At 60.1% G+C, this 9,266-nt stretch overlaps 1 protein-coding gene across 6 annotated transcripts in view; it reads right to left on the reverse strand.

Annotated features, from left to right (window-relative positions):
* LOC138803656 (solute carrier family 2, facilitated glucose transporter member 3-like) overlaps positions 1-4,633 on the reverse strand; it is a 26,391-nt gene extending 21,758 nt beyond the window's left edge. Inside the window, exons 1-3 of one of the 6 annotated variants that reach the window (XM_069987710.1) lie at positions 4,247-4,273; positions 3,083-3,159; positions 2,610-2,684 (exon numbers count right to left, since the gene is read on the reverse strand). In XM_069987710.1, the coding sequence (XP_069843811.1) occupies positions 2,610-2,630 (21 nt within the window). In that variant the 5' untranslated portion in view covers positions 2,631-2,684; positions 3,083-3,159; positions 4,247-4,273. Of the gene's footprint in view, positions 1-2,609; positions 2,685-3,078; positions 3,160-4,246; positions 4,323-4,438 lie in introns of those variants that run through there. The other 5 variants (XM_069987711.1, XM_069987709.1, XM_069987708.1 and 2 more) reach the window with 5 other exon arrangements.
* Between the last annotated feature and the right edge of the window lie 4,633 nt (positions 4,634-9,266).

Genomic DNA, 9,266 nt, shown 5'->3' on the forward strand with positions numbered 1-9,266 from the left:
GGCCTCCCTGATAATGCCAGATTGACTTGGGGAAAGTCGCCGTTTCAGGGGTGCCTGGCAGACACCCAGATTCTCTATCCACCCCCTGCACCCCAAGCAACGTGAAGTGAAATTCCTTGGCCTGTGTACGTCTCCTGCCGGTGCTGAGACTTGAACTCAGGGCCTTGTGCTCTCTCTTGACTTTTTCTGCTTCCAAGCTGCTGCTCTACCACGTGGGCCACCCTCCTCCTTCCAGCTTTTTGCTGGCTCATGGCATACGAATGTCCCAAGAACGGCCTTTTGAGCTGTGATCCTCCTATGGGGGTGGCCGGGACTACAGGCGTGCGTCACCGGTGCCAGGTTTAGAACGTAAGCAGTTGAGTGGCAGAGACCTAGCGGTGCACATTTCTATTTGCAATAAAAATTGATGCCAGAGTTTTCCAGAGAAATCTTCCTGGCTCCTTGGGTAACAGGATACATTTCCTTCCCATGAAATTTAAATTGAATTTCTGGTGGTTGTTTTTTTGCCGGTCCTGGGGCTTGAACTCAGGGCCTGGGCGCTGTCCCTGAGCTGCTTCTGCTCAAGGCTGGCGCTCTACCACCTGAGCCACAGCGCCACTCCTGGCTTTTTCTGTGTCTGTGGCGCTGAGGACTCGAACCCAGGGCCTCATGCATGCCAGGCGAGCACGGTATCCCTGAGCCCCCTGCCCAGCCCGCTGTGCATTGAACTTCTCTTTCCATGTCCTGCAGGGCCTCTGTCTGCGTTCCGGCATTTTCGTCTGCTACCCCTGAAATGACAGTCTGCAAAGGGGTCTCCGGGGCGCCGGCGGCTGAGGATCGCGGTTCGAAGCCAGCCCGGGGAAGAAAGCGTGGGAGGGAGAACTTCTTCTTTCCAAGGAGCCACCAAAAAGCTGGAGGTGGGGCTGTGGCTCCAGGGGCAGAGCGCCAGCCTGGAGGAGAACCGGCTGCGGCCGGCGGGCGGGCGGGCGCTGAGTGCGAGTCCCGCCCGGGCCTCCACCCGCGGCCCTGGGGGTGGGCCTGAGACGGGGCCTGGAAAGCCTGCCACCCCCAGAGAGAGACGCGCCTCCACGGAGGTTCCAGAAAGATCCGCCACGTCTTGCAAAGCCGGGAGAAGGCAGAGGAGCTGCGGGTTCGATTCCCTCCGTACCACAGACGCAAACAGCCCATCAGGGACGGCCGGTGCCACGCCGGCAAGCACAGCCTGGGTGTGCGCATGCGTGCCAAGGCGGGGGCCCTGGGGGCACAGCCTGGGTGTGCGCATGAGTGCCAAGGCGGGGGGGCCCTGGGGGCCCAGCCTGGGCGTGCGCATGCGTGCCATAGCCATAGCGGGCCCTGGGGGCCCAGCCTGGGTGTGCGCATGCGTGCCATAGCCATAGCGGGCCCTGGGGGCCCAGCCTGGTTGTGCGCATGCGTGCCATGGCCATAGCGGGTTCTGGGTTTCCAGCCTGGGTGTGCGCATGCGTGCCAAGGCGGGGGGGGGGGGGCCCTGGGCCTGGGTGTGTGCATGCGTGCCAACCCGGGGCCCCCAGCTGCTGGAGGCACAGCTCCAGTCCCAGCGGGGGTGGGCTGGTTCCTTGGGCTTTATCGGGCCGGGGCCGGGCCTCGAACCGCGATCCTCAGGCCTCAGCCTCCAGGGCCCCTGGGATGAAGGCCCGAGGCTTCCTCGGTAGTACTTTCTTTCTTAGGCAAAGCTTAGCAGTGTGGCGCGGGTCCCCACATCTCCCCGGCCCCCCCAGATCCTCCCTCCGCGCACCCCTCCAGCCCCCGTGAGCCCCGGGCCGGCTCTGCATCTCCGATCGCTCCCCAAGTCAACACCGCGGCGGGCCCACACCGCCCCCTGGCGGCCGTGCGCGGGAGGAGGCCGGCCGTGCGCAGGGTGCGCCCGTCGCCATGGCGACGACGCCCGGGGTGGGCGGGGCCCGGGGTGGGCGGGGCCCGGGGTGGGCGGGGCCCGGGGTGGGCGGGGCCGGCGGCTCCACCAGTCAGGTCCTGAGTTCAAGGCCAGGGCTGGCGCGCGCGCGCGCGCGCACACACACACACACACACACACACACACACACACACGCACGCACGCACGCACGCACGCACGCACGCACACACACACACACACACACACACACACACACACGGGTTCAGGACTTAATGATCCACAGGTTCTGCTTCTGTCCTGCCTGTAGCCCCAGCTGCTCAGTGACGCAGGATCCCAGCCCCAGCCCCATCTTCCTGAGGGTCTGCCCCGGGCTGGCCTCGAACCCCCGATCCTCTCAGATCTCTGAGAATAACTTATTGATTAGGGCGCGCCTTGTATTGCTCGGTTATTTTTTTTCACATCTACACAGCCATAATTCTCACGATTTCTTCAAAACCAGTCTTTCCCCCTCCCCCCCCCCAGCTGCCCCTGAGCTGCTTTGGCTCAGGGCCGGCGCTCTACCACTTGAACCACGCTCCCCTGCACTGAAGCACGAAATCCCACGGGGGATGCGCAAAGGCGCCTGGACCGGCAGGAGGTGGGTAAATCTACTCTCTTACAACACGTGGGTTGGCGCATTGACAAGATCAGGGAAGGTTCCGGAAGCTCAACCAATGTGATTGAAACCCTCAGTACTCACAGATGGACCTCCACTCTCCATTTTGGCTCCACTAACGCTGGTCCCTCCTCCAGTTCCTCTTCAAGGCACAGCTTCCTGGGAATGGAGATTGGTGCATTATTATTATTGTTGTTATTATTATTATTATCTACCACTTGAGCCCCGCTTCTGGCTTTGGAGTGGTAAATTTGAGACTAGAGTCTCCTGGGGATTTTCCAGCCCCGGCTGGCTTTGAACCACAATCCTCAGCGCTCAGCCTCCTGAGCAGCCGGGATGGCAGGTGTGCGCTACAGCACTTGGTATAGTTTAAACTTAGAATTCACAGATGGCTAATGGACAGCACTCAGGCCCCAAGATCAAGCTCCAGTACCGCACGCTCACGCACACACAAAAGCTATTAATGTTCCCAGGTGAATACATAGACTGAATGTAGAACTGATTCACTGCCAGTGAGCTGCAACCGGAAGTCATAGTCACAAGTGTCATCTACCTACTCAAGAGGATCGTGGTTTGAAGCCATCCTGGGCAGGCAAATCCATGAGACTCTTGTCTCCAATCAGGCAGCAAAAAGCTAGAAGGGGAGGTGTAGCTCAGGTCGAGTGCCAGCCTTGAGTTGTCAGATAGCTGTCTTTTAACTTGTAGAAATGTAGTTGGTAAAACTAACTTTATTATTAGGCAGACAACCATTTCTTGTTGTGAAATTCATTTCACTTGTAAGATATATTCCATTTGTTAAAAAAAAAAACTCAGGCTGGGAACGTGGCTCAGTGGTAGAGCGCTCGCCTGGCATGCATGAAGCTCTGGGTTCGAGTTCTCAGTGCCACAGACACAGAAAAAGCCAGAAGTGGTGCTGTGGCTCAAGTGGTAGAGCGCCAGCCTGGAGCCAAAGGAGCTCAGGGACAGCGCCCAGGCCCTGAGTTCGAGACCCAGGACTGGCAAAAAACAGCCCACAGATAACTGTGTGTGTGTGTGCCAATCCTGGGGCTTGAACTCAGGGCCTGGGCCCCAAGTTCTTTTTTTGTTTTGGCTCTACCACTGGAGCCACAGATCCCCTCCGACGTGTGTGTGTGAGTGTGGTGGGTGTCACTGGAGCTCAGAGTCTCATGCATGGACCTTCCTGCTCCAGGCTGGCTTTGAACCAGGCTCCTCACACCCCAGCCTCCTGTGCGGCCGGAACTACAGGCGTCAGCGACGGTGCTGGCCTTTCCCCGCGCGTTTCTCCACCAGCTCAGGCTGCTCCCCAAGTCCTTAAGAGATCCATACCCTCCCCTGAGAGAAGAGGGGGGGCGGGGGACCCCCCCACGGGGCACTGGCCCCTCCCTCCCCATTTACAATTCTTGCAACAAACTGGCCAAGATGCTTTAGTGGGCTCCTTCCTGGGGACCCCCTGCTAATTGGAAAAGCAAATGGCAAAGCTGGGTCTCCCTGGAGTCCAGGCCCCCCGCTGAGGGGAAGCCTGCGCTCCAGGGCATCCATCCGTCTGTCTGTCTGTCTGTCTGACAGCGTTCCCGCCCCCCCAGGCTCCTTGGGAGGCCGGTGGTTGAGGCTTCAAGGAAAAGGCCCTGGTTCCTGGGGGGGGGGGGATGGCCGGGGTGGGGGGTGCGGATCCCCCCCTCCTCCTCCCCTCCCCAGCCTCACACTGGGGTCCCCCCCCGTACCCCCAGATCCGACCCTGGCTCCTGCCAGCTGCGCACACCGCATCTCCGGCGCGGCCTCTGCGTCTGCGGGGACCCCCCCCCCCCCGCGGCCGTTAGCGCCCCGCATTCCATCCCCGGCCATCCGTTAGGGGGGCCGAGGGGGGTCCCCACGCCCGCCCCGGGCCGCCCCCCCCCCGCCCCGGCGCCGCTCACCTGTCTCCTCCACCAGGGACCCCGGTTTATTTTGGGGGGGCTCCTCCAGGCGGGCCCCCCGGGGCTCCCCCCCACCCCGCGCCCAGCCAGCGGCCTGCCATGGCCATGGACTTCCAGCCCGCCGCGGGGAACGGCCTCCCCGGCCGCCGTTAACAGGGTGTCAACGTTTCTGCCGGGAGAGATAGCAGATGGGCACCCCGATTTCCTCCCCCGCCCCCCCCCGCAGGGCTGAGGGCGCCCCGGGAGCGCAGGGCTCGGGGTTCACGGGGGGCCTGGCCTGGGGCTGGAACTCAGGGCCTGGGCGCTTCGGGCTCAAGGCTGGCGCTCTACCCCTCGAGCCACAGCGCCCTGCCAGCTTTGTGCTGGCTCAGGGGAGATGGGAAGTCTTGTGGGGCTTTTGGGCTGGCCTGGACGCGTGAGCCTCAGATCTCAGACTCCCTGGGTAGCTGGGATGACAGGCGATGCTCAGATCTGACTCCCTGAGTAGCTGGGATTACAGGCGTGAGGAACAGCACCCAGCTTTTCTTTCTTTCTTTGGTCCTGGGGCTTGAACTCAGGGCCTGGGTGCTGCCCCTGAGATGACTTTGCTCAAGGCTGGTGCTCTACCCCTCGAGCCACAGCGCCCTTCCAGCTTTGTGCTGGCTCGTGGGAGATGTGAAGTCTCGTGGGGCTTTTCCTGCCCAGGCTGGCCTGGACGCATGAGCCTCAGATCTCAGACTCCCTGAGTAGCTGGGATTACAGGCGTGAGGAGCAGCACCCAGCTTTTCTTTCTTTCTTTGGTCCTGGGGCTTGAACTTAGGGCCTGGGTGCTGCCCCTGAGATGATTTTGCTCAAGGCTGGCGCTCTACCCCTTGAGCCACAGCTCCCTGCCAGCTTTTTGGTGGTTCACTCAAGAGGCTCACAGACTTTTCTGCCCTGGCTGGCTTTGAACTGCGATCCTTGGATCTCAGCCTCCTGAGGAGCTGGGATTCCAGGGCTGAGCTACCAGTGCCTGGCTTTCCCCCCTCCGTCCCCCCCCCAATTTTTTTAAAAGAGAAATTGTGACCTGGCGCTGGTGGCTTCCCGCTGGAATCCTAGCTATTCAGGAGGCTGAGATCTGAGGATCACGGTTCAAAGCCAGCCCAGGTAGAAAAGTCTCCAATGAACCACTTAAAAAAGCCCAGAAGTGGTGCAGTGGCTCAAATGGTAGAGCGCCAGCCTTGAACACAAAGAGGCTCAGGGAAAGTACCCAGGTCCCGAGTTCAAGCCCCAGGATCAGCAAAGAAAAGAGAAAGAGAAATTGTTGCTGGGCGCTGATGGCTCCCGCCTGTCATTCTAGGTACTCAGGAGGCTGCGATCCTGAGGATCAAGGTCCAAAGACAGCCTGGATGGCCCAAAAGCCCACGAGACTCTTGAATTAACCACCCAAAAGCTGGAAGGAGACATGGTTCAAGTGGGGGAGAAAGGCAGCCTGGAGCGAGAAAGCTAAGCATGGGTGTCAGGCCCTGAGTTCGAATCCCAGTAAAGGAGAGACAGCTTCAGGGCTGGGCCAGGCTCCTGGGACCATCAGAAAATTCTCACCCTTGCTCCTAAAGCCTGAGATCTCAGGATTTTTAGTTTTCCAGTGCTGGGACTTGAACTCAGGGCTTGGACACTCTCCCTTCGTGTGTGTGTGTGTGTGTGTGTGTGTGTGTGTGTGTGTGTGTGTGTGTGTGACAATCCTGGGCTTGAACGAGGCCTGCGCTGCTTGTTCATCGCAGACAAGAGTCTCAAGGGCTGGAGGCCTGGCTTGGTGGGTAGGGCGCCAGCCAATGAGCAAAAGCATCAGGTACCGAGTTGGAGTCCCAGTCTTGGATTTAAACTAAACCAAGATGTCCAGGGATCTTCCTGCCCGGGCTGGCTTAGAACCCTGATCCTTGGCGCCCAGCCTCCAGGGTGGCGGGGGTGACAGGCGCCCTTCCCGGGCAGTGGCGGTGGAGATGTCGCGTGGGGCTCCAGAGTCTCAGCCGCGCCCTCCATCCTCCATCCTCCCTCCTCCATCTCCATCTCCACCTCCATCCTCCATCTCCATCTCCATCCTCCTCCTCCATCTCCATCTCCACTTCCATCCTCCATCTCCATCCTCCTCCTCCATCCTCCATCTCCATCTCCACCTCCATCCTCCTCCTCCATCTCCATCCTCATCCTCCTCCTCCATCTCCATCTCCATCCTCCTCCTCCATCTCCATCTCCATCCTCCTCCTCCATCCTCCATCTCCATCTCCATCCTCCTCCTCCATCTCCATCTCCAGCCTCCTCCTCCATCCTCCATCTCCATCTCCATCCTCCTCCTCCATCCTCCATCCTCCTCCATCTCCATCTCCATCTCCATCTCCATCCTCCTCCTCTTCCTCCTCCTCCATCTCCATCTCCATCCTCCTCCTCCATCTCCATCCTCATCCTCCATCCTCCCTCTTCCCTCCTCCATCTCCATCCTCCTCCTCCATCTCCATCCTCCTTCTTCCCTCCTCCATCTCCATCTCCATCCTCCATCTCCATCCTCATCTTCCATCTCCACCCTCCTCCTCCATCTCCACCCTCCTCCTCCATCTCCATCCTCCTCCTCCATCTCCATCCTCCATCTCCATCCTCATCCTCCATCTCCATCTCCATCCTCATCCTCCATCTCCATCCTCATCCTCCATCTCCATCTCCATCCTCATCCTCCATCTCCATCCTCATCCTCCACCTCCATCTCCATCTCCATCCTCATCCTCCATCTCCATCCTCATCCTCCATCTCCATCCTCATCCTCCATCTCCATCTCCATCCTCATCCTCATCCTCCATCCTCATCCTCCATCTCCATCTCCATCCTCATCCTCCATCTCCATCCTCCGTCTCCATCTCCATCTCCATCCTCATCCTCCATCTCCATCTCCATCCTCATCCTCCATCTCCATCCTCCATCTCCATCCTCCGTCTCCATCTCCATCTCCATCCTCATCCTCATCCTCCATCTCCATCTCCATCTCCATCCTCATCCTCCATCTCCATCCTCATCCTCCATCTCCATCCTCATCCTCCATCTCCATCCTCATCCTCCATCTCCATCTCCATCTCCATCCTCATCCTCATCCTCCATCCTCATCCTCCATCTCCATCTCCATCCTCATCCTCCATCTCCATCCTCCGTCTCCATCTCCATCTCCATCCTCATCCTCCATCTCCATCCTCCATCTCCATCCTCCGTCTCCATCTCCATCTCCATCCTCATCCTCATCCTCCATCTCCATCCTCATCCTCCATCTCCATCCTCATCCTCATCCTCCATCTCCATCTCCATCCTCATCCTCCTCCTCCATCTCCATCTCCATCTCCATCCTCATCCTCCATCTCCATCTCCATCTCCATCTCCATCCTCATCCTCCATCTCCATCCTCATCCTCGGGGGGCGGTGATCACGTGGTGCCGGGAGCCGGGGTGACTCGGGGGTCCCCGCAGGAAGTGGCCTTGCGGCAGGCCGGGAAGGTGCGCGGAGGCCCGCGTTTCCCGCCAAGTCCGGTCCTCACTCCCTTCCGGGTTTCGCTGTCCGTCAAACCCCCGCCCGGCCGCCGCTCGGAAGTCCCGCCCGAGACGTCATCCAATGCGCTCCCGCGCCTCCCGCCGCGTCACGGCGAGGAGGAGCCAATCAGGAGTTGTATCGGGGGGGGGAGGGGGCGGAACCAAAATAACCTCCACTTCCTCCCAGCACCCGGCAGTGCCCACCCTCCTCGTGCGTCATCGCGTGATCGACGCCAGGCGCAGCCAATCCACGGTCAGGATGCGGCCCAGCCCACTCCGAAGCCAACCAATCACGACGAAGAGGAGGCGGAGACCACCGACGCGGGTCCCCTCGCGGTCCAGGTCCGGATCCTGCCGCGTTCCCCGCGGGGAAGGATCCCCGGGCCCGCCTGGGATCCCGGGGTGAGGGCGATCGCGGGGGGGGGGGTCCCCAGAGGCCCCGCCCCCATCCAGGCGCAGCTGACCGGGCTGGGCGGGGCCGCGGGGTTTGGGGGAGACCCCCCCCAGCTGCTTAAGGTGGAGCCGAACCTGGGGCCTGCCGCGCCCCCCTGCAGTCTCAGCTGGTTCTCCCTGATCCTCATTTGGCTTCAGGTGTGAAATGCCATGCGGAAGACTTGAAAAGCCTTGTGTCTTTCTGTGCGGGTCCTGGGACTTGAACTCAGGGCCTGGGACTTGAACTCAGCGCCTGGGACTTGAACTCAGCGCCTGGGACTTGAACTCAGCGCCTGGGACTTGAACTCAGGGCCTGGGACTTGAACTCAGCGCCTGGGACTTGAACTCAGCGCCTGGGACTTGAACTCAGCCGCTTTGGCTCCAGGCTGGCGCTCTACCCCTTGAGCCACAGCGCCCACTGCCGGCTTTGTCTGTGTCTGTGGTGCTGAGGACTCGAACCCAGGGCCTCCTGCATGCGAGGCGAGCGCTCTGCCCCTGAGCCTCCTGCCCAGCCCCAGGGGCTGTTTGGTTTTAATAGTACTGAGGATCAGACCCCGTGTGCGTCCTGTGAGCTCATTGTGTGGACACAGGATCTACAGCCTTAATGGGATCATAGCAGAGCTTTTGGCCCCGGGTGCCAACTGCTTATCTTAATTTCAGAATGTGCGGCGGTTACAGATGTAATTATAGGCACATGTAATGTAAATGACTACAGTCCAAGCCTTTTTAGCTGGAAGACAAAAGATCTCGCTCTCTGCAGGTGAACATAAGCCGGGCGGGCACTGGTGGCTCCCGCCTGTCATCTGAGCTACTCGGGAGGCTGAGATCTGAGGATCGAGGTTTGAGGCCAGCCTGGTCTGGAAAGTATATGAGAC

Source organism: Dipodomys merriami, unplaced genomic scaffold, assembly GCF_024711535.1.
Source record: "Dipodomys merriami isolate MVZ:Mamm:240054 unplaced genomic scaffold, mDipMer1.0.p SCAF_345, whole genome shotgun sequence".
Lineage (NCBI taxonomy): Eukaryota > Metazoa > Chordata > Mammalia > Rodentia > Heteromyidae > Dipodomys > Dipodomys merriami.